This window comes from Panulirus ornatus, chromosome 31 (genome assembly GCF_036320965.1).
Source record: "Panulirus ornatus isolate Po-2019 chromosome 31, ASM3632096v1, whole genome shotgun sequence".
Lineage (NCBI taxonomy): Eukaryota > Metazoa > Arthropoda > Malacostraca > Decapoda > Palinuridae > Panulirus > Panulirus ornatus.
Window position 1 is genome coordinate 3,171,791 of NC_092254.1, and position 25,129 is coordinate 3,196,919.

General features: G+C 37.6%; 3 protein-coding genes across 6 annotated transcripts in view; 2 read left to right on the forward strand and 1 right to left on the reverse strand.

Annotated features, from left to right (window-relative positions):
* Positions 1 to 995: 995 nt before the first annotated feature.
* Tbp (TATA binding protein) lies at positions 996 to 10,417 on the reverse strand. 2 transcript variants are annotated; one of them, XM_071680340.1, is made up of 8 exons: positions 10,342 to 10,417; positions 8,561 to 8,641; positions 7,903 to 8,184; positions 6,413 to 6,558; positions 5,120 to 5,363; positions 4,046 to 4,149; positions 2,714 to 2,808; positions 996 to 1,222 (listed from the first exon to the last, which is right to left on the reverse strand). In XM_071680340.1, exons 3-8 carry the CDS (start codon positions 8,158 to 8,160, stop codon positions 1,146 to 1,148), a joined length of 924 nt encoding a protein of 307 aa, XP_071536441.1. In that variant the 5' UTR covers positions 8,161 to 8,184; positions 8,561 to 8,641; positions 10,342 to 10,417; the 3' UTR covers positions 996 to 1,145. The 2 variants fall into 2 exon arrangements, with proteins under 2 accessions (XP_071536441.1, XP_071536442.1); XM_071680341.1 differs by having other exon boundaries at positions 10,329 to 10,347.
* Positions 10,418 to 12,062: 1,645 nt separating this feature from the next.
* Positions 12,063 to 19,634, forward strand: LOC139758698 (uncharacterized). The gene is made up of 3 exons (XM_071680342.1): positions 12,063 to 12,346; positions 14,206 to 14,374; positions 15,393 to 19,634. Exons 2-3 carry the CDS (start codon positions 14,209 to 14,211, stop codon positions 19,424 to 19,426), a joined length of 4,200 nt encoding a protein of 1,399 aa, XP_071536443.1. The 5' UTR covers positions 12,063 to 12,346; positions 14,206 to 14,208; the 3' UTR covers positions 19,427 to 19,634.
* Positions 19,635 to 21,593: 1,959 nt separating this feature from the next.
* LOC139758699 (uncharacterized) overlaps positions 21,594 to 25,129 on the forward strand; it is a 53,408-nt gene continuing 49,872 nt past the window's right edge. For all 3 annotated transcript variants that reach the window (XM_071680343.1, XM_071680344.1, XM_071680345.1), the window contains exon 1: positions 21,594 to 21,825. In XM_071680343.1, coding sequence (XP_071536444.1) covers positions 21,759 to 21,825 — 67 coding nt within the window. In that variant the 5' untranslated portion in view covers positions 21,594 to 21,758. The remainder of the gene's footprint in view (positions 21,826 to 25,129) is intronic.

The window sequence follows — 25,129 nt, forward strand, 5'->3', positions numbered from 1 at the left end:
TTAGAAACAATTCTAGAGAAATAAATATACATACAACACATTATATACAGTCCAAAACTTAGCAGTTCAATGGATTTGCATAACTAATGAGTAAACAGAAAAGCAAAGCTTTTTCTCTCAATGAATTCTCAGCATAAAATGTTTTCATAATGTGTCAAGATTAGGCAGAAGCATTAAGTAGTAGTAGTTGGTAGGAATATCAGGCAGGAGCCTCAGGTTGAAGCAGTTGGTTGGAACATTAGGTAAACAAATTAGGTAAAGAAGTTGGTAGTAACATTAGGTAGGAGCCTCTGGAAACACTGCACTAGAGTTGCCCTTTGCTGGTGGCCTATTAAGGGTGAGGCACTAATGGCTAAGAAGCAGCAGAAGAGTTCACCAGTTACAGAAACATTTGCCATGGCCACCCCCTTGAAGGAGTTGCCAAAGGGAACGGGCATCAGAGATACAGATGTGTAAAGATAAGCATCCCTAAGATTCTGTGCTTACACACAGGACATAATATTAGTTAAAAATCAATGAAAATCATTCATCTATTCCTTGAGTGAAGTGGTTATGTTACTAAATATTTCAAAAGTTATCAAAACAAAAGTTTCTTCTCATTGTACATTCTTCATATACACAAAGCACACACAAATCATTTCCATCAGCTTGACTGATGTTATGAACATATCTGTCTTGTGATAATGAATTCTAAATAAAACTAACAATATTTTGTCTTTCTCCAAAGGATCTGCACTTCAGTTCTATGGATTGTACTATATCATGGCTATCAATCTATGCTGGCTTACATATACATGAAGATGAAATGTGTGAAAAATTATGAAATTCTGATCTCCAGTAAATCACAACCTTGTCGACTGGTCTGTAATTGGTACAAACAGAAATCATTTCTGCAGGTACCAAAAGTTTGTGGTAGAACCAACTTCTTCATCAAAAAAAATACCATGGTGTATTAAGTTAGTAAAGTGTAATCACAGTACAGAAAGCCACTAACACTGGTTTGCAACTTTTTTATTCATGATACACTTATACTACACCACACTTGTCTTTAAAAACATTTTCATAACAACCTTTAAAAGTTTAAATTTTTCTTATAAAATTCAAAATAAATGAAGTTGATTACACAGAAGAGTCCAGCTCACTATTCACTGTTTCTTGAAGCTTTTCAAGATGGGGTAAATATTTTCAAAAGCTTCATATATCTGACCCCTTACTTTTGCACCTGTAACAAAAAACTTTAGATATGTATTTGAAATATCTGACAAGCACATTTAGTTTGAGAATGGTGGATGAAGGATGGTAACAAAAAAGAAGTAAAAAACAAATAACAATCACCAAGTGGTTAGGGGAGCTTCCAGTGAGTGGTGTATTGAACACAAAGGTTTGAAACAAACTATTCTTGAGTGGAACTGGTATAAAATGGGCAAAATTCTGAAATTCAGAGAGACTGGAATTAGAAAATGAAGAGCTGTTATGTAAAGTGGGTGTACTTTGATGGTACAGATATGTGAAAAAAGAGATCAAGAAAACCTGCCAAAAAGGATATATAAGTGAGATGAGAAAGAGCAGGTGCATGCTAAAAACAAGTATGAAATAGAAGTGTTTATGTGTGAGACAGAAGCTTGCATGGAAGGGTGGGAACTTTTACAAGATTCAGGTATTTTCTGAAGACTCAGCATGGGACACTACTTTGTTGCAAAAAAAATGGTATATTTCGCATTAATTGACAAAAGGTCTTGAGCCTTTTTGCTGTTGAATAATACATTAAAATTAATCTTTTAAGTATTACTTTATGATGTTCTCCATTTATGTGTGATAAATATAATAAAATCTGTGTTCTCCATTTATGTGTGATAAATATAATAAAATCTGTTTAGCAAATAAATGTGAAAGACTATATTAGATCTATACTGCATTTTCTAACAGGCTCCCCAACCTCAAATGCAGTATCATAATGCAGCAATGGCTTTCTAATAACATTAAAATGCATGGTACGCTGTCTGAGCTTGACTAAATAATGAAGCAAAATGATATTACTATATATGTAACATGCTTGGCCCAACTTGCCAGCAATAGTCACTCATATACATAGGAGATGCAGGTGGAACACAGCTCGTTACATAAAGCAGAGTATACAATGCCCACAGCAGATGAGTGGGAACAACATATTCCATAACATAAGAGTATACTGCATAAATGACAAACACATAAAGGTATCACAATCTAATGAAAACACGATAGTGTATGCAATCATATTAAAGAAACATGAAGTCAGAACAGTTCATGGCATACACTACACTCTGCTCTCCTTAGTTTCTGTATAGAAAGCCACTCAAGGATTGACTATTATGATACCTAGTTCCCACACACAGGTATGATGAGGAATTCTCACTCTACTTTCATCTTTCCCTCTTCCTATAGCTTTTCTACCTTTAAGAGTCAAGTTTACAAAAACATGCAAAATCTAGAGTAATTTCTACATTGTCACACATAGTCAACTAGTGACCTAGAAAGTCAGTTCACATAACACATACAATCAGTTCAAAACACACAGTTAACATGACAGTTAGTTCATTCAATATGTAAGTCTGTCACCATGACTGAGTGACATACATGTTAGCACATACAACACATACGCAGTCAACTAACATCAGCAAACAAATATAAAAAAAAGCTGTCACATGATTGTCTCACACACCTGACTGGTACTTACCTGTCAGCACAACTTTGCCAGACACAAATATGAGGAGAACAATCCGAGGTTTCACCATACGGTAGATGAGGCCTGGAAACAGTTCAGGTTCATAGCTGTGGACAAAAAAAAAAAAAAAAAAAAAATGCATACATTTTGCTGTAAGATTTGTAAGATTATTTGTTAAACAACAAATAATCATTTGCTCTGCCGGTCAACATATCAGAACACTGGATAGTTAACCCCCATAAGCAAATCAAATGCTATAATCTGGGTACTTGGACCTGAAAATATCCTAGGCAATCAAGACCTGAGCTGATTCAAGCATGTTTAGGAAAATTCCATTACAATCTTATTAAGCCACTCTGCATATCATTACTGAAACCTTATACATTTGCCTGGTCAGGGCAAGATAAGGGTACTACTGCTCAGTGTCTTCAAAACCATTTTGTTCTCGGCTAAATGTTACACGGTGAACCTAAAAACATGGTGGGGCTAAAGCCATCACAGATGAACCACCAGTAGTTCTATATACTAATAACAAAAACAATTCTTTCATAGTTACTAAGCCCTCCCTACAAGACACTGACACCCTACCCACATGATCGGTGCGATGAAAATCTAAGTGCACCTTGTTTACCACTTCAACTCAGATGATGATTAGCTCATTAATAGAAGTAGGGCATTTCTTAGTCAGATTAGCTTTGATGATTTTCATATCAAAAGCTTTGATGATCTTCATCTAACAAGTATCTCAAGACTTGATTCATTTCACTCATAGAAATGGAAACAAACTTGGGGGCAAAGCACTCTTTCTTCAATACAACCATTAACATATGGAAAGATTTACCAATCTGAATAGTTGAAAGTAGTACTATAGATATGTTTACGAACAGACTTGAATACTTAGCTTTAGGTCCATGACTTAAATTATTTTGTGTCTCCTTAGTCACAGTGACAGTTTACAGGTTTTTCTCTTTGAATTATCTGTACACCTTTCAACTTTTACCACACTTTTCTGCAAGTTTCTGATACCTTCCACTATCACAAAAAGCCTTGAAGGGACCCCAGTGGTCTATTGCCATTTGAATTCCTTTGTAATCCTAAAAAGAAATAAGATTCTCCCAACTAGTGGCTAGCTGGAGCAACAGGGATGATCATTATTGATATGGTTAGTAAACTGCACCAAACATGTGACAAAACATATCCTCAGATTGCTTTTAGATTCAGAATGTATTGAAATATTTGCATTTCTTTATTGATGAATACGGAAAATATTGTAAAATTATTGTTTTAAAAAACAGAGGTACTTGAAGAGCTTAACAATAAATGATATGGGATCATACATCTTACCTGCTGAACTGACTGTGTGTGAGAACCAAACCCTCTAATCTGATGGGGAACTTTACATCACAGCTACCCACCATATTCTGGATCTTGAACTCCAGGAACTTTGCCTGTTGGGTACAATGGTATCACAATCTTGTACATTTTCAATAATAACTACAATTCAGCAACTACACTAATTACACCCACAAGCCATAAGCTCATATCCTTCCCCTCCAATGAATCAATGGAACCAAGAGACCTTGGCTTTTGAACTACTAATACCAAAGTCAACCAGATTCATCCTTCCTTTATAGAAAAATACCACGAAGAATGAAGAAAACAGCCACCAGCATGAGTGAGAAGCTACTCCCTTTACCTGGTAGACAACTGACCTTCTGCCAAGTTCTCTCACACAAGCCCTCAATATGCACTCTTGTTCAAAAGAGACAGGTTACATGAGTGCAATAGAACTGATACAAATACATCTGTGAAAACCTATTAGGAAGGGATGCTTGAGCTTCTGCAAACTAATAACTTTTTATACCATCTTCCACTCTCAATGTAAAATAATCCCCGAACTGAGAAGTCGGTAAGTCCAGACTCGAACTGAGAAGTTAGAAGTCCAGACTTTGATGAGAGAATAACCAGCTCTCTGTACACAACAACAAACACACCTGTTAACCTCCCTGGCCATATATTTATACAATTAGCTTCTCTACTGAGAGTTAAGAATGCTAATATTGCATAATAGTACTCTTTATACCCCATTCCATATCAGCTGATAATTCTTAGTTACTAAAAATAAGTTTTCTTATGAGCCCTTGTACCTATCTAAGCCATGAAGAAAGTAGGGATTGCTCTTTGCTTTGAAGAAACTGGTTATGAACAGCAATACTTTTCTGTAAAAACACAGAAAAATTGTGGAACAAGTGAAAACAGCATCTTCTACCACTTGCAGTGACCTAAGATGAATATTCAAGGTTGATTTTTTTGCTCCCAAAGTTTTCATATTTCAAAGTTAAACACACCCACAATACATGACAAATTATATCTGAAAAGAGCCATTTTCTTTGTACGAAAGAAGAGCATTACACTTACAGGAAAGCCCAGCTTTTGCACAATCCGAGCATATTTTCTTGCTGCTAATCTGGAGTCATCTTCACTTTTTGCTCCAGTGCAAACCATTTTTCCCGAGGAGAAAATAAGTGCTGTAGTGCGGGGTTCTCGAATTCTCATGATAACAGCTGCAAATCGTTTGGGATTATACTCTGCATTTCGAGCATGAAGGGCTATTTTCTTTAGGTCGAGCTTACAATTTAGGTTTACTGTTGAAACAATGTTCCTGTAAAGAAATATGAAAAACTAAATATTTTTGAGATTAGTTTACGCAAAACTTTATGGTATGTCACGTTACATCCACAGGGTATAGACAGTGAAGTAATCTGCAAACATGGAGACATTATCCTGAAACAAGTTGAATGTAAATGGTAGGAAAGTCACAACTTAACACCCTGTTACTCCTGATGTAATGGTGATAGCATAACAAACTGCCTGCCTGCACACATCAAATTAATAATTTTCTAAATACCAATAATTTTCTAAATATTAATCTTACTCTGACCATTCAGCTGCTAGTCAATCACACATACCTATACACACATTAACTCAAACTTGTATGTGCAACTAGCTTACTACCTCAATCTACAAGCCAATCTCAGATTTGACCCTTCCATCACATTACTTGATAGTAAGCTAGTCTACTCACCCTAAAGGTGGATATAAAACTATCATACACAGAATAGTGATGACTTACAGGATGAGCTTTAGGAAAAGTACAATGAAAGTGCCACAATAGTAAAATACGTATCATGGTAAAATGACTTTGACAGGGTCTCTTCAATGAAGCAGCCCAAGTACTTTATACCTTACTACAACACATGCTTACGAAACATGTTTAAAACAGAAAAATGCTGGCATGCAACAACTGACTAAGAAAAGTTTTTCTGTGGGCTGAGTGTGATAACTACAAACACTGAATGTGAATGATAAAACAGAAATGTGAAAGCTAACACGGTATATTAGTGCAATATGTTGGTAAGAAAAGTGGAAAGAATGAATGTGGGAACAAAGATGCTTGCGAATTTAGAGCAAAATAAGCAGCAATGCATGTAAGGATGACTAAAGATTAGATGTTGGTACAAAGCAGGGGACTGTGTGTACGAAAGAAAGGAAGTAAGGTGAACAGAATGAAAAGAAGCTACAAATGTAATATTTGGATGCGATATTTAGTCTTACCCACTCTGCTATCCAGAAGGCACTGGTAAATTTGTCATGGAAACAAGCAATGCAGAAACAAAATATAACTGATCTCTAACACAAAGTTGAACATACTGAAGCTGTGGTACGATGCCTGGGTCATTAGAGTGTGGGGTTAGGGGTGTCATGGGGCCTCCAACTGGTGTAGAGGGTCCTGTTACTGAACCAAACATGCCTGCACTGACTTGTGATCCACCCCCAACAACAGGTGACATCATACTCTGTAAGAAATAGATAAAGCTACAGACACACTCTTAAAATTTCATGATTCAAGAACTTCACATCAGGAACAAATGTTAATAAGAACACAGATCAGAATGCCCATAAGATGAAATCAAAGATGCCATGAAAAAAAAGTCAACATCTTCCACCATCTTGCATGCATGAACACTTTAACGAAATCTAGTTCCATTCAATGATGTCATGTACAAAAGTGGATTGAAATTTTTCAAGATTGCTTCCATAGCAGGTATAATGTACAACTTATTAATGCCAATATATATAACACAAAAATAGTATTTCTTCAGTCATAACTTATCTATGCTGACACTACATTCGCTCTCTTCCACTCTTTTGGAACATTGCTCTCCATCAGGGAAATCTTAAGCAACATTACCAATGGCTTTTCATGAGTTTCCACACACAATGAGTATGCTTTCCAGTCCATGGATATATGCTCCAAAGGAGTCCATCACTACCCTGCTTCTGACCGTAGCAGTTTTGAAGCTGCAGCATCCCTATACAAGGGGTCCTAGGGTTATACATGATAATAATATCAATAATTACAAAACTATATATATTAATAATGAACACTTACTTCTTCACCCTTCAATTAGACCTCTCATAGATATGAGTTCACTCAGGAGAGGGAACTTTAAGGAGATCTGTAATCCATACTTTTGTACTAACAATAAAATTTCAGTTGATCTACAGTGATGGCAAAAAAGGTACATCACTAAGCATAGTAATGAGGAATATACAAATTCAGATGATGAGCTATTTTACAGTAAGATGATGATAAAAGAATCAAGTGTATCAAAACATTGTATCAATGAGTCAGTGACAGTCAAGCCATGTTGACATTAAGCATGTAAAGCTCAGCACAATCTCTAGAAGTCTTTATTTCTCCATAGGTAAGCTGAGGCCTATTTAACTTGTTTCTCTTATTTTCTTATTCTTATACAATGTTCTTTCATTGCATGAGAGAACTGTCTTCCCTTTTACTTGAAAATACCCAGTCTTCTTTAAACGGTTTGTTGTCCTGCACTCACCTCGCACAAACACAATAATCAACTACTTATTGACCTGTGGTCCTGCCCAGTAGAAGTGGCAAGTTTCCTGTGCAGTGCAGGAGCTCCAAGGAATTTGCTTCCCTGGGTAGGAAGGTAAAGTAAATACGTGAGTACACATGAAGATAGAAGAGAAAAAATACTACCTACCTATCTCCTGTGTGTTATAGAAGTGGCTAATTGGGACAGGAAGTGGCCATGCAATCTTCCTCTCCTGTATCAACCAACAAACACAACAGATCTGTTTATGGGCCAGAGAGCACGAGAGGGACTAACCGGGGTGTGAGGCTGCATTAAACTGTGTGGTGTAAATCCACTTGTGTAGGTCTGCTGTTGGGCCACTGACTGGCCCTGCTGTTGTGATTGTTGCTGTTGCTGCTGCTGCTGCTGTTGTTGTTGGTTGTGGTGCTGCACAGACTGCTGTTGCTGCTGCTGCTGGGCAGAAGGGAGGATCATCTCTTCTTCCCCTGAGTGTGGTAGGGGCGTCCCTATGCTGGGGATGCTGAACCCCGGAGATGGCAGCATTTGATCCATGATGAAAGCTGTGGTGGAACTTGCCTGTGTGAACAAATCACAACTGATTTCAATATAAACAAATCAACTTAGAATGATGTTAATAAAATAGACAGTTCAAGCAAATGCATCTTAGACAATGAAATATGATAATACATTACTGTTCTGGTGATAGTTGTGTTTCATAATGCAAATGCCTGGAGACATAAGATACTGGTAATCAAATTTCTACCATTCTTTAAAAAATGAACAGTTCTATTTGATCAAAACAAATCATTAAGTGATTCTTTCCAAAATATATACGTATATATATATATATATATATATATATATATATATATATATATATATATATATATATGATTACAAAAGTGGAGTGAAATCTCACATAATGTAGCGAGAAGATTACAAACAAACCTACCTGAACACAGGAAGCAGCAAATATTTTCAGTGATGAAGAACAATACTATCTTTTTACAGCAGTGTATGGGAGTAACAGCATCTGAAATATGGTTTTACAAGTTTGAGATTGTGATACAATATTGATTTCTTTCATTATCAGAATTTGTACATTCGTCAAAAGCATGGGAAAAAATATGACCACGACCTAGCATAAGATCTTGCTTGTGGCTTCTTCAATACCTACAGAAGTAAAATAAAAAAAATTTATATACATATATATATATATATATATATATATATATATATATATATATATATATATATATATATTCAGCTATGATCAAAATCCCTGACTATCAAAATATAGAGAAAGAATTCTACTAAAAACTGTATACTTCACTATCGTACTAACAAAAAAAGTCAGAAATATAGAACACACTTATCCCTAACATGATATAACAGCACATGGACCTCAGCCATAAGGTGAAAGCATACTGTCGTTAGCATGGAACAAACTCAACTCATCATTACTCTAAGATCAACAAAACTCTAAGCATTAACAAGACATAAGCTCACAACCCTATACCAATGAGGCATAGTTAACAAGACACAAGCACACTAGCATTCTAAGACAGGCAAAGCAGAATTTATAAGATAAAATTAATGTACAGGCTAATACAATAATCAAAGCTGACTTACAACCCTTCACATGCAATATACAATAAAAGAGTTTACCAGCATCCTCAGACATGCAAATCAGAATTAACAAAACCTCACTAGCACCACAAAGAATGTAAAATATGAATAAAAAGCTCATTAGTACCCTATGGTATTTCAAATACATGTAATACAAAAGCTTATCAACACCCTAAAACATTGTAAAAAAAAAAAAAAAAACCTCATGAGCACCCAAGGACATGCAAGTTTAATCAACATTGCCTTATTCAAATCTCAGGATAATGCAAGTACTTAGAAATAATAAGAGATAATGTAATAAGTAACCCAGAACTGTTTAAACAGTTAACATGATAGAAGCTCACTAACAACTCATGACTGGTAGAATACACTTAGCAGGCCTAACAGCACCCAAGAATCAAAAAAATACCCACAATTACGAAATGACACACTCTCCACCATACAACAACACAACCTCATCACCACACTGTAACACATAAGACTACAACACCACAACACAAGCACACTATAACATTATAACACGTAAGACACCACCACCACCGCAAGGTCATCACCACACTATAACCCATAAGACACTATTACACCACAGCACAAGCTCAATGTCACACTATACCACCACCAAACCACACAATTCAAGCTCTTCACGACACTACAACACATAAGACACTACTGTACCACAACACAAGTGAACTATCACACTATAACACATATGACACTACCACCCTACACCTCAAGCTCATCACCACTCTAATAACATGTAAGACATTACTACACCGCAAAACCCTCTCACTACAAGAAACACAACCATACCACAAGCTCACCACCATAGTATAAGTGCGATATTTAACACGTTGAGATACACTCGCCAGCACCCCTGAAGACATATTGAAATCAGAATTAACACGAGCTCACAAGCTTCCTAATAAATGTAGATAACTTTCAATTACCTAGAGATAAGCTCACTAGAAACAAACGACACATAAGAAAGCATTTAACACGAGACAAGCCCACTAACATTTCAGAATATGTAAAATACCTATAATCAACATAAGACACGTTCAGCACCACTCATGGATATCTAAAATACTTACAATTAATACTTACAGTTAACGACAGTTAGGCTCACCGCACCATACACAGCAGATGTAAACAAACAGCCACTACTTCCAAACATCAGTTTCGTGGAAATAATAATTGTGCCATTTCTATATCAATTTTATTGAAGCATATTACCATATCATTTCGTATAAGTTCTGACTATCCAATTATAGATTTTAATAGATTTGTAATATGAGAAATCAGGGATGCTATATATAAAGTGCTTTTATATATATTTTCAATAACATGATTGCGAATCTCAAATGAAATCAACCTAGGACTCATATTTTCCATAAATTGAAGACCAATATTACATCTATAGTCGAGTAAGTCAGGATTTTTGAGCCCCCCCCTCCCCCACCTGGGATTTAATAAGGAGCTATTTTTTCTTTTTTTTTGGGGGGGGGGAAGGGCTAAAAAGATGCACAGTTAACAAATAGTAATATCTTACCGCTACAATCAGCAGGTAAAGCAGTTTTAACTAATAATTCAAGTGTAGTAAGTGTCCGATAGACTACGTAATGATCTTATCAGTTTATTTACAAGAGATATGCAGAGACTGAAAATATACTCTAAAGAATTACATGTGTGTTTTGTTATGGGATATTTTCCTTATCATTCATGATACTTATGTTTTCGTAAACTTTTCCGTTAGTCCTAAATTTGAGGCAACCGATTACCCCTGCACTATAACCAATTTTGTTTAGGTGTACAAATTCTCTTGTTCTTAGTGTCAGTAAATAACGAGCCTAACAGATGTCATTATGAACCTGTCTCTCCCCTTTCCCTGGTTGCCTATATATTGTTCCCCTTCCCCTGATTACTATATATTTTTCCCATTCCCTTGGGCAGCTTTATACCGTTCCATTTTCCCTGGATTGCTATATTTTGTTCCCCTTTCTCTAGTTAGATATATATTGCCCTCCTTTCCCTTGGTGATTATATATGAATCCCTTTTCCAAGGGTGAGTATTTATCATTTTCTTTTCCCTGGTTAACTACATATAATACCCCTCTCATAGGTACCTACTCAGGTTTCTGAATGATACCTAGGAAGACATATTTTATTGGCTTGATTTTATAATATAACCTTTTATATGAAATACACCTGTTCACGCCTATGGGTAATCTTTAGGATACATTCATTAATAGCTATAATGATATTGTATGGCATAAAGTAGAATTCTAATAAAGATAAAGAGATATTCAAAACTTAAGAAAACACTTGCATTATAAAGTTTAACTAGAAGTGTTCATCTTCAAGTAAATAACTGCATATCATTTTTGTTCATGGTTCCATGATCGTACAAGATTTAATAATAATTAGTGAAGATTTGTGGGTGACATAGGAGGACCAGGGGATCTTACATTCATGTATAGTGTTAGAACTATCTTTATTTCTCAATTGGTGGTTATGGTTTGACGTTGACGGCCCTGGCAGTTGATTGGCCCAAAACCCAAGTAATCAACTAACCAAAAATAAGAGGGTGATCTCTTTTGAATCTATGGATGATATAAAGAACCATCTATTTATCGCCCTGTTATGTTTATGTTGATATTTTTAAAATACGCTAACGTCCAACGTTCGACCTTGGCACAATATAAAAGTTATTTTGACTAGCAGCTACCATAATGAATTATGTGAAATCCTATTAAAAGATATATAAATAAAATAAGAATGATGAGATAACATGATTTTTTGCGTAAAGAAAAAGCATCTAGATATTTAATTTTGTTGTCACTTGTGATCAGGAAGAGCCAACGCCATCTTGAGGCGCGTATGTTTGATGTGTAACCAAAAGCAATAAGAAGCCCAATATAGAGACCCTGGAAGGACGTGATTAGTGCATATTAGAAGATTTTGGTAAACTCCTCAACAAGAACAAAAGAAGGGTTGAGGTGACGATATTTTGCGGAATGTAGGAGCTACCGCCCCCAACCCCATACCATACCTTTAAATCTAGTGCCTGACACAGTTTAACCCTGGAGCGACCACAGGAAACTGATCCCAGGTAGGACCATGTGATTAGTAAGAATGTATTTCATTTTAAAGTTATCTTGGGATATCTGAAGGCGTTTCAGGTGTTCAAGCTTTTCCAGCTGTTACAAGTTTATATGAACAGCCTTAGCGATACAGACAGGTGGTAGCCTAAAGCTTAAATGGTCAAATAAACAAGTACAACTTTTTTCAGACAGACCTCATGCATGACCCATCACTCACAGGAGTCATACATTATCCTCTGGTAATTGTCATAAGGCATCATTTGCACACTTGTTGATCCGTCAACAGCTTTCATAAGCTATTTAGTATGATATATTAACTGTACCTAGTATCATGCCAGTACATTGTTATTTAATTTCACTGGTTTGTGTTAATGTGTCACTTTAAGGACACCACATAATTGGATATTTAAAAAGTGATGGCTTGATACGCATTTGGTTTATTGAATAGTTTAGCTCCGCTTTGAAATTAGTATTGTGAAATGGTTATGTACATTGAAGATGCTTTGTATATATATCGTTTTGATACAGAAATACCAGTGGAGAACGATTTGGAGAATTATATTTCAATGAACAGTGTTACATGAGCCGACTAACATTCAGGAACATACAGTTATGTATAAGGAAAAGTAGGTAGTTAACCTTTAAAGAATAACTTGAACATATGAAAACATTATAACGTAAAATACTCCGGTCACATCCATGAAAATGCACTGTCAGTGTGGCACAGCGTGGAAACATGAAAATAATGCTTGTATATTTCTATCATTTCAGCTACCAAGTGAGGTTGATATAGATTTTGTTTTAATTTTGTGTATAAGCTACTTTTACTTTAACCAATTGTTTATGTATACATAACTGATACTACCTCATCTGTTATCATTTAGTACGATATAGTGCTCCAGATTATGTTTAGTAGGTGTTCCTGTAGTCTTAAGGAACTGTATAAAGTTAACGATACATAACTATTTCCTGAAACTATTGTTGATGCAGAGATAAACTGATATAATTTCTTTAGAAAAAGTGGTATAGGGTGGAAGAACATCACTTGAAACATTACTTTTTATTATGTTGTAGATATAGTGTGGAGGACCGTGAAGACCTGGGAAACACTTTTAGAAACCAAGAGAACACATGAAACCTTACCAAACTACATCTAGCAATCAAAATTTATATATATAAAAGAAATGTCATTTGCAATCAAATGTTGGGAGGCTTTTATTTACATTCAGTCACTTGTCATCAGTATGGTAATGGGAATATGACAATGAAGTTTTTGGTATATTTCATCAAATACAAAATATTGCATAGGATTGAAAGCTTACTGTACTAAGCCTGGAGCTCCACACATAGGACCCCAATGCCCAAATCCAAGGTGAAAAGCTTATTGGCCACTGTTTGACATAAAAGTTTATCTTTTCTATATACCATTGACGAAACCTGTCATGTTTAACCCTGAAGTGATGCCATGTTTGTGTGTAGTGGAAAGCATAACAAAGCCCAGCTTACATTTTAATGAAACCTACACAGCTAACTTAGAACTGTTAATGTAAAAAAAATTTCATTGGTCTGTTGAACAAAGTACCAGAGTGAACTAGGTTTTGGAGGTACTGAATGTGGTGCTTCATGCAGAGAATGGTAATTTTTGGTCCCTTTTGGAGAAATATTTTTTTTTATATCACCGTTATATTATGTTTATTGAACTTTTTCTGCTTGTAGTGAGATTTTCATACCACTGTAAATCTGTGTTGTGTTTGTAAAACACTGTCTGTGCCTGTAAGTATTTTTTCTTCTATGACCATAATTTTGTTTGTTGAAGATTTCCTGAACCTTGTAGTCCCATCTTACTGCCTATACTAAACTCTTCCAGAAAATGGAGCACTCTTTCCAAAGCCTGTTAGAAGATGCAACACCTAGAGCAGTTCTTCGTCAGCAGCTAGATGCCCTGAAGCCAGTGGATACCCCTGCACCCATCCGGAAGGCAGGTGGTGAAAAACGAAAAAGTAGGAGAATAGAAAATGCTCTCATTCGAAAGAAAGGTAGATGGTGGCTTTAACTGTTAGAAAATTCATGTAATGTATGTGACTCATAGCAGGGTAGCATGTGAAGAAACTTGCTTGTGTGCTTCATTTACCTAGCAGTAGAAATTCCAAGATCCAGTTTTGAAAATTTCTTTTCACTGAGAAATTGTGCCAGTGTTTTTAGCAAAAGATTGTAGACTTATTGTAGTATACATATGTTTACAGTATAAGAAAGTGAAGATATGTAGAAAGTAAGAGTTGCCTCAGCAAAAGGAATTTAGTAAAGTCACAGCAAAGATGAATTAATTTGATTTGGAGCATACATGTAATATGAATGGAAATGAAAGTAGTGTAGATGTTATTTGAGAAATAGAGTAATACATATAATGTGGTTGAAGGAAAAGCAAGATTATATTTGAAGAACAAGATTTAAGTGTGAAATCAGGTAGGATGGACAGATACCTAAGACATTAAAATCTTTAACTGTTTAGGAAATATTTACAGCAACAGCAGAATGATAGGAGATTTTACATGGTTGATGCTTTAAGGAGAGTAGAGAAAGGTAAATATATGAGCCATTAGATTCAACTTTCTCTCTCTCTCTCTCTCTCTCTCTCTCTCCACATTTGCAAAGTAGTCCTGGAAACAGATGAAATATGGCTGGTATTTTTGGGTTTTTGAGCCAGTGTAGGAATTGGAATGATATATGAACAGGCATTTCCCTGCAGCGCATGATGTTTCATGGCCTGTCTTCAAGGACATGGCTAGGTGCTTAGTTCCTGCTGCATAGGGTTATGCTGTTTGGAAAAAATGAAAAACTGTTCTGCCATACAAACATTTTACTTCTGTTATCTTAACATCTTTCATAATTTTATTTCTGGATATAAGTTCTAACTTTTCACCCCCTTGATTAAGCCAGTTGCCCTCAAGATTTAGTTAGCATTAGAGATGTTGGCTGCTTTTGCTTGATAAGTTTTATGTATTGGTGGATGAATTTGTTTGGCCATTAACATTCAGCATCATTAATTTCTTCCAGGTGGTGATGCAAATCTTCAGACACCAATTCCCAGGCAGCAATCTCTCCATCTTTCTGCTTCAGCTCTGGGTGACTCACTTAATACCACCAGCATCAAGGGTGTAGATCGTACATATGCTGATTTGAGTGCCCTTGATAGTGATGAATCTTCCATTAATGAGAGCATTGATCTAGACCTGGAGGCTGCAGCTAGATTTCGCAAGAGAAAGCGTTCTATGAAATTTCTCACTGAGCCTGAAGTGTCTCTTTCCAAAATAGCAAAGAAACCTCCTAAATCTACTGGCAAGAAGACTCCTCAGATACCAAAGAAATCTTCTCAGTCTTCTAATGTTTCAGCAAACAAAGGTCATATTGATGTAAATTTGTCATTGGACAAAACATATGCACATCTTAGCTCAAGTGTTATGGAATCATCATCAGACAGTATTGATCTTGGAGCAGCCCAGAACATTCGACACCCAAAGAAGCAAGGCATTGTTTTTCCTCAGATAGACTCAGTCGTTCCTGCTCCAAAGTTACAAGAGGATGATAACATTATAGACAGTATTGATCTTCAGGCAGCTAAGAATATACATCAACTAGGGGAGCAAGGCATTGTTTCCTCTAAGGTTGTTTCAGTACTGTCTTCTCCAAAGTCACCACATGTTGATAGATCAGTTGATTCTTCCATAAATACATATAACCTTAGAGGTAGCTCAAGGAATGCTCCGAAGTGGAAGTCCCCTCAGATGTTTCAGTCTGTAGGAAAAGATTTAGCTCACAAACAGAAACCATCACACAGTAATAAGAATACCACATTAGAAGAAGGCCTAGAACCTCAATTTGATGAGACTTATGACTCTATAGTTGATATTGATGACAGTTTAGAGAATATCCAGTTGAGAACTAAAGAGAGATTTGCTCGCAAGGCTTCATCATTAAATCTTAACCTATCAACACTGATAAAAGATTTGAGAGTAAAAAATAATGCATTTGGAGTTTTAGAAGAATTCCAAACTGAAAATGCAGCTGTATCAGAAAGACAGACAGATGAGAGTGAAATATCAGAAAACCGGGCAGCAGAGATAGAAATGGCTTCAGATGCAGTAAATTTGAGAGCTGAGAGTAGGTCAGTTGGAGCTGTACAAAAATCCCAAGAGAATGTTGGAGCATCAGAAATACAAGCAAATGAAGTTGCTGCAGAAAGTCTGGAAACTGAAAATGAAATAGTTTCAGATACTCAGTCATCACCAGCCAGAGGCACAGAAGAATCCATGATTGATGATAGAACAACTATACTGGAAGAAGAGGACAATCTTCCTGAAAGACCATCAGCAAAGGTTGAAGGAGCTCTGAGTACTCAGATGCAGTCCTCGAGTGGTTCTTTTGCCAAAAGATCTGATGAAGTTGATGTATCGAGTATAGAGGATGAAAGTCTTGACAGCTCAGAATATGAGTTGAATGCTCCTATACCCCCTCCTTTTAATTTCAGGGATGTAAATGATGTTGATGATGACAGTCAAAAATCAATATCAGCAAGTGGTTCTGTTACTAATACTCAGAATACACTATCAACAAGTTTTTCTAGTGATAGTGGGGGAGATGTTGAGCTTGATGATAATATATCAGCAGCCCTCGTTTCTCTTGATTCTGAGAGAGGGAATGATATGCTTAGTCATTCTGAGGAAAGTAATCATAGTAATTATCAACATTCTTCACAGCCACAGTCATATTCTCAAAATGAACTCAGAAGTGTTGAAAAGGATGCAAAATCTTCATCTTTGAGAAAGAGTTCCTTAACTTCTGGAAAAGGCACTACATTGTCACCTTTAAGGAGAAGCCCCAGGAAAAGTGTTGAAATGAATTATAGTTTAACAGCACCAAGGAAGAATTCAGAGAGAGATGTTAGAGGGGGAAGAACTTCTTTACCATTGACTCATGGGAAAAGCCTTGATAGGCGGAATACATCTTTACCTTTAAGAACGAGTCAAAGAAGATATGCTGGTATGGAGACAACATCCTCACCTTTAAGGAGGAGTTCCAGGAAAAGTGTTGCTATGGAGACCACCTTTTCAACCCAAAGAATGAGTTTTGATAAAGAAATCAGTGACAGGGAGATCACTTCAACTACGAGAACAAGTCTTCAAATAAGTGTTGATGAACGCTCTGTTTCTTCTATGCGAAGAGATGAAGAATCCCAGCTTCATCAAGATAGTGCATCAGCTCAAGGCAGAACAAAAATATCCACTGAAGTGGGAATAGATCATGAAATTGGTATTGCTCCTTTGAATAGTGATACAGGTGAGAGTTCATATGTTGACTTCCAAGATAGGCCAGTTATTATACCCAGCAAGATTAAATCTGTGTCATTGGTAGACTTTGAGGACAAAACTCTTTCTAACCCTGTAAGAAATATACCTGAGAAGGAACCAGGTTTGACAAAGTTGGTGCTGACACCAGAAGAGGTTGAAGTTCATCCTGAAGAATCCATCAGAGCAATGCAGAGAGCTTCAAGAAACTTGCACAGTAATCTGCATACAGTTGAAACGGGTTCTGTACTTGATACAGTGAGCCATGTAACTTCTCATGGTATTGGCCACCAGCAAATTATAGATAAGCAAGAGAAGTCAACAGACTCGGATAAGTCTGAGGATATGGATGATATGTCTCAGAAACTAACTGTGGAGGAGGACGACATAACAGAATCAGCATTAGCACCTGTGGTTGAGGAAATACCTGCCAATATTACGAGGACTCAAACTTCTGATATTGATTTAACCACACCATATATGGAGCACACAACAGATAATGAGGGGTTAGATAATCCTGAAAGAGAAGGCTTGAGAGGCAAGGATGAACATATTTTTGGTGAAGTTGAGGACTTACATTTAGCACAAGAAAGAGCTTTGAAGGAAAGGGAAGATGGTTCACATATTACACAAGAAGATCCCTTGAGTGATGGTGAGGATGCTACACATGCTGTACAGGAAGATTCTGTTAGTGAAAAATCAGATGGTGTACATGTAGATAAGGATCCTTTGAGTGATAATGAGGATATATCCATTACCCCTGAGGGTCCTGTGAGTGATGATGAAGCTATACGTGTCCATGATAATCCTGTCAGTGAAGGAAAGTCTATGAATATTGTACAAGAGGATTCTGTGAATGAAGGTGAGGATGTTGCTCATTTAACTCATGAAAATCCTTCAAGTGTTGAAAATATTGCACATGTAGCTCAAGTTGATCCCATGAGTGAAGACGATAGATTAAATTTGCTTTCAGTGACTGAGAGGAAAACTCTTTTATTACAAGAAAAGCCAGCAGAGGTAGGAATCTTGACTGAGCCAGCGGCTTACCGTGTTACAGTTGAGGATAATGCATCAGATAGTGACACAAGCAGTGAAGAGACTCCCCTCATTGTCCATTCTCAGGAGAAGCATTCAGGAGTCACTGATTCATCTGAGATGTCTGCAACAAATACCTCGGCTCATAAGTTAGCATCACAACCAGGTTCATCTAAAACTAAGCAGTTGACCATGAGGGACTTCCTGCAAAAGTTGGCATCCAAACCAGTGCAGCCACCCGGTTTAGCAGATAAAGGGAGACCAAGACCTTGGCTTGGTGACCTTTTTGGAGACAAGGGTACCAGTTCGACACAAAAGCTGCCTCGGCAAGCTGCATTAGCTAAGAGAACCAAGCAGACAGGAAAAAAGCCATTGCCTTCATGTTTACCCATGAGTGTCACCAGAGAAATATTTGGCCATTATGCAAAATGCAGAGTGGTACCAAATGGCTTCAGTGAAGTCATAAAGGCTAGTGAAAAATACTGGAAAAATTTATCCCTTGATCTTGTGAATTTCGTCACTGCTAGAAGGGGTTCCAGTGATGTACTTGCTAAAGATGTGAAAAGGGTCATGTCTCGTCAGGGCTTCATCACCTCAGATATGAGTCTTTTTGCTCTTATAGAAGAATATCTTCCAATGGAAGATTGGAATGTACTCATTCCTACAGCATTTGCTAAAGATAATGTATACCCATCAGACCCAGCTGGTTGAACTTCTTAAGTGAATTATTATTTTGTATTCACATTAATCATTTTGTAAAGGATGTTTGTAGTGAACACAAAAATTTTCCTTAGCTTTAGTTTTTATCATAGCAAACATATATGAAAGAATGAATATTTAACATCCAAAGTTCATATTATCTGGATGAATTTTTGTGCCTGTTTTATAGCAAGTACATTTGAAGTACTATTATAATAAACCTTTTATTTTATCCTGATACATGAATTTAGATGATTTAAGAAAATTTCTGATTAAGGTTTGTACTTCTGGTATGCAGTTTACTTGTGAATATGATGGCATGGTATTTTCTTAAGAGAGAGATAAACTCATCAAACATTGTTTAACAAATACCTACCATACTGGGAAAGGATGTAGTGGACCTGCTTGTTTGATGAATGACAAAACTTGGACAAAGGTGATTTGCCAATCCTGGCAGATAAATGACAGCTTTAGGAGAGAGAAACTGTTTTACTCGACTGATGATATTTTCTTTTTTAGAGAAGAGAAGCCTTTCTAGGCTATTTTAATGAATGATGAGCCTCGGAAAAAGTGGCCATTTGATTATTGATTGAATGATGAGATTGTGAAGGTAAAGATATATGGTCTGTTGCTGTTTTATTATTGAATAGCAAATCGGAGTGGAGACCAACTATTATTTGGCCCTACAGGGAATTATAAGCTTATGAAACATGAGATCACCTGATTTGTTCTGTATGCTAACTGACCAGCACATGGGAAAGGGGAATTCAGCTAGCTTGTGACTTTTTGTTAAGCAAGCATATTGGTAATATGGAGCATATGCTACCCAGTTTAGCTTAATAAGTTGTTACAGGACAGGTTTAGTATAGGTAGTTACATATTGCAAGTAGGTTACTGGTTGACTTTAGAAGTTACATGGTGCCTGCAGGGTACTCTTCTATGACTGAAAATTATTACAGGAGGGGTTGAAGGTGGTTGCAGATGATAATGGTGAGTGTAGGGTGGTTAAATATTCCACAAAGCAACAATATTTCACCTTGTGAATACAAAGTTATTACAAGTGATATCGATATATTTGTAAGTTTGCTTGGCCACTGCAGTTGACTCATGGCTTTTGACAGATGCCCATAGGGCAGTAGCATCTTAAGGGTAATTACCTATTTTTACTTTTTAGGAAGGGATCTTTTAGCATCATGCACCTCTGTCATACGTATGCCGTCTACATTAACCATAGGAGATGCAGCTTGACTGTTGGTATCACTGATTAATCCAAATTATGCTTTGATTGCAGCATAGGAAGGTGGACATGTGGGAAATGAAAACAATACGTGATGTGAGGCGGATTTATATCAAAGTGAATGACAGAGTAAGAGGGAATTGTGGTTATACGCTGATTATGATTTTGAGAGATGAGCATGGTTTGATGGAATGGCTTAGACGTATGGAGAGGATAAGTAGATACACTGAGTAACAAGATGCTAGTTTCAGAAGAAGAGGGGGAGGCTGAGAGGGAAATATAGGGTTGGATCCAGTGCAAAAGCTGGCCTGTCATTAATCATGAGCAAAGGGCCCCCAGTAGCAGACAAGGGGAAGGGGGCCTGCCATCAGTCTGGGGCAAAGGGTCCCGCCAACTAACTCGGTAGCGGGTTCGATAGATTGATTCCCGGGTTTTTATTTACTACAAATATCTAGTAGTGAGACAAGCATACCGTTAACTCAAACTGATACTTTTCTGATCGTAGTTAGCAAGTAAAGCCACTTCCGTCTGTTCATGGCGCTGCCTTATAGCGCGGGGAACAGCGAAAAGGTGTAGAATGTGTTCTACCATACCATTGATCCCCCATTTTTCAAATGCATATGTTATGTCCGGATTTTAAATTCGTGAGCTGTCTTAACTGAAAAGTAGTAGTATTTCTTTTTCAGCTAAATTACTATAAAGACCAAAAAACGTCAACTATGCGTGACCTCATTGTTCAACTGGATATAAATTGCGGTAGATATTAAGAAGATGGACTCAATGAATGGTAACACCACTTTGAAAGATATCCTCGAAGGGTTTCTTATCTTTTTTATTTAACTTTCAGATACTTACAAAGTTATGAAATCTCCAATATTTTCTGGTGAATGTGGCAACTTGTGACGGGAACCGATGGCGTGTGCTGGAGAAAGTCGACTCAGTCAGTATGTAGACACTTACGTAGGAGGATCACTATGTGCGCCCGCCGCTCGTTTCGTGTGTTTAGATACTGTACTAATGTAGTGGGGGGAATACAATGTGCTCTAAAACAACAGTGAGGGAGCGTCCAGGGTGTAAGTGACAGTAGTGAGTGCTGTGACCCGAACCATGGGAGGAGACGTGCGGGTAATTCTGTGTCTTGTGCTGGTGGCCGCTACCTCCGCCTCCACACCAGGTAAGACAACAGGCAAGCACCAGCAGGCTCATCATTTTGTTCACCGGTGTAGGTTTGTTCACAGTTGGTTGTCTTGGTGAACGATACAGGTGGAGGCGATTATAAAGTAACCAAGACGGAAATCATAATGTGTTTCTTGTGGTTATGACAACTATTTCTACCTGTAGCGTTAACCGCTTTGATGAATGTTGGACTTAGTTTTTGGGGTCGGTATTACGATTTTAGGCAGATCTAATAGTTTGTGTTTTACGTCAGAACAACAGTACTAACACAACCTAAGTATGGCATGATGGTTGTAGGTGAAGTATTCTACAACTCGTTATAACTTCGGCTATGTAATTTTAGGTTATGTTTGTTAGATCGTATCGCTCGTAGTCGTACATGTACTGGCCAGTTTTCCCTCATGTTTACTAGGGCAGTGTTAGCTACCCTGTTGTGCACCAGAATAGCGTTAATTCCCCTGTTGTTCATCAAGGCAACGTTAGTTCCTCTCTTGTTCACCAGTGCGGTTTGTTCCCCTCTTGTTCATCAGAACAGCGTTAGTTCCCTTTTATTCACCAGGGCATCGGTAATCTCCCTCTTGTTCACCAGAGTTAATCCTCATCTTGTTCACGAGTGCACCGTTAATCCTCATTTTGTTCACTAGTGCAGCGTTAATCCTCATCTTCAGTAGTGCAGCGTTAATCCTCATCTTCACTAGTGCAGCGTTAATCCTCATTTTGTTCACGAGTGCAGCGTTAATCCTCATTTTGTTCACTAGTGCAGCGTTAATCCTCATTTTGTTCACTAGTGCAGCGTTAATCCTCATTTTCATTAGTGCAGCGTTAATCCTCATCTTCAGTAGTGCAGCGTTAATCCTCATCTTCACTAGTGCAGCGTTAATCCTCATTTTGTTCACTAGTGCAGCGTTAATCCTCATCTTCAGTAGTGCAGCGTTAATCCTCATCTTCACTAGTGCAGCGTTAATCCTCATTTTCAGTAGTGCAGCGTTAATCCTCATCTTCAGTAGTGCAGCGTTAATCCTCATCTTCAGTAGTGCAGCGTTAATCCTCATCTTCACTAGTGCAGCGTTAATCCTCATCTTCACTAGTGCAGCGTTAATCCTCATCTTCAGTAGTGCAGCGTTAATCCTCATTTTGTTCACTAGTGCAGCGTTAATCCTCATCTTCACTAGTGCAGCGTTAATCCTCATCTTCAGTAGTGCAGCGTTAATCCTCATTTTGTTCACTAGTGCAGCGTTAATCCTCATCTTCACTAGTGCAGCGTTAATCCTCATCTTCACTAGTGCAGCGTTAATCCTCATCTTCAGTAGTGCAGCGTTAATCCTCATCTTCAGTAGTGCAGCGTTAATCCTCATCTTCAGTAGTGCAGCGTTAATCCTCATTTTGTTCACTAGTGCAGCGTTAATCCTCATCTTCAGTAGTGCAGCGTTAATCCTCATCTTCAGTAGTGCAGCGTTAATCCTCATCTTCAGTAGTGCAGCGTTAATCCTCATTTTGTTCACTAGTGCAGCGTTAATCCTCATCTTCAGTAGTGCAGCGTTAATCCTCATTTTGTTCACTAGTGCAGCGTTAATCCTCATTTTGTTCACTAGTGCAGCGTTAATCCTCATCTTCAGTAGTGCAGCGTTAATCCTCATCTTCAGTAGTGCAGCGTTAATCCTCATCTTCACTAGTGCAGCGTTAATCCTCATCTTCAGTAGTGCAGCGTTAATCCTCATCTTCACTAGTGCAGCGTTAATCCTCATCTTCACTAGTGCAGCGTTAATCCTCATCTTCACTAGTGCAGCGTTAATCCTCATCTTCACTAGTGCAGCGTTAATCCTCATCTTCACTAGTGCAGCGTTAATCCTCATTTTGTTCACTAGTGCAGCGTTAATCCTCATCTTCACTAGTGCAGCGTTAATCCTCATCTTCAGTAGTGCAGCGTTAATCCTCATCTTCACTAGTGCAGCGTTAATCCTCATCTTCAGTAGTGCAGCGTTAATCCTCATTTTGTTCACTAGTGCAGCGTTAATCCTCATCTTCAGTAGTGCAGCGTTAATCCTCATCTTCAGTAGTGCAGCGTTAATCCTCATTTTGTTCACTAGTGCAGCGTTAATCCTCATCTTCACTAGTGCAGCGTTAATCCTCATTTTGTTCACTAGTGCAGCGTTAATCCTCATCTTCAGTAGTGCAGCGTTAATCCTCATTTTGTTCACTAGTGCAGCGTTAATCCTCATCTTCAGTAGTGCAGCGTTAATCCTCATCTTCAGTAGTGCAGCGTTAATCCTCATCTTCACTAGTGCAGCGTTAATCCTCATCTTCAGTAGTGCAGCGTTAATCCTCATTTTGTTCACTAGTGCAGCGTTAATCCTCATCTTCAGTAGTGCAGCGTTAATCCTCATCTTCAGTAGTGCAGCGTTAATCCTCATTTTGTTCACTAGTGCAGCGTTAATCCTCATCTTCAGTAGTGCAGCGTTAATCCTCATCTTCAGTAGTGCAGCGTTAATCCTCATTTTGTTCACTAGTGCAGCGTTAATCCTCATCTTCAGTAGTGCAGCGTTAATCCTCATCTTCACTAGTGCAGCGTTAATCCTCATCTTCAGTAGTGCAGCGTTAATCCTCATTTTGTTCACTAGTGCAGCGTTAATCCTCATTTTGTTCACTAGTGCAGCGTTAATCCTCATCTTCAGTAGTGCAGCGTTAATCCTCATTTTGTTCACTAGTGCAGCGTTAATCCTCATTTTGTTCACTAGTGCAGCGTTAATCCTCATTTTGTTCACTAGTGCAGCGTTAATCCTCATTTTGTTCACTAGTGCAGCGTTAATCCTCATCTTCACTAGTGCAGCGTTAATCCTCATCTTCAGTAGTGCAGCGTTAATCCTCATCTTCACTAGTGCAGCGTTAATCCTCATCTTCAGTAGTGCAGCGTTAATCCTCATTTTGTTCACTAGTGCAGCGTTAATCCTCATTTTGTTCACTAGTGCAGCGTTAATCCTCATCTTCACTAGTGCAGCGTTAATCCTCATCTTCACTAGTGCAGCGTTAATCCTCATTTTGTTCACTAGTGCAGCGTTAATCCTCATCTTCACTAGTGCAGCGTTAATCCTCATTTTGTTCACTAGTGCAGCGTTAATCCTCATTTTGTTCACTAGTGCAGCGTTAATCCTCATTTTGTTCACTAGTGCAGCGTTAATCCTCATTTTGTTCACTAGTGCAGCGTTAATCCTCATTTTGTTCACTAGTGCAGCGTTAATCCTCATTTTGTTCACTAGTGCAGCGTTAATCCTCATTTTGTTCACTAGTGCAGCGTTAATCCTCAT

What these genes read in the sequence shown, in the direction of transcription:
- LOC139758698 (XM_071680342.1), top strand. Translation starts at nt 14,209, where the DNA reads ATGGAGCACTCTTTCCAAAGCCTGTTAGAAGATGCAACACCTAGAGCA. An exon ending in TGCTCTCATTCGAAAGAAAG is followed by an intron (nt 14,375 to 15,392) that starts GTAGATGGTGGC and finishes AATTTCTTCCAG; the next exon opens with GTGGTGATGCAAATCTTCAG.
- Tbp (XM_071680340.1), bottom strand. Translation starts at nt 8,160, where the DNA reads ATGGATCAAATGCTGCCATCTCCGGGGTTCAGCATCCCCAGCATAGGG. An exon ending in TAATGCAGCCTCACACCCCG is followed by an intron (nt 6,559 to 7,902) that starts GTTAGTCCCTCT and finishes TATTTCTTACAG; the next exon opens with AGTATGATGTCACCTGTTGT. An exon ending in TGGCAAAGTTGTGCTGACAG is followed by an intron (nt 1,223 to 2,713) that starts GTAAGTACCAGT and finishes TTTTTGTTACAG; the next exon opens with GTGCAAAAGTAAGGGGTCAG.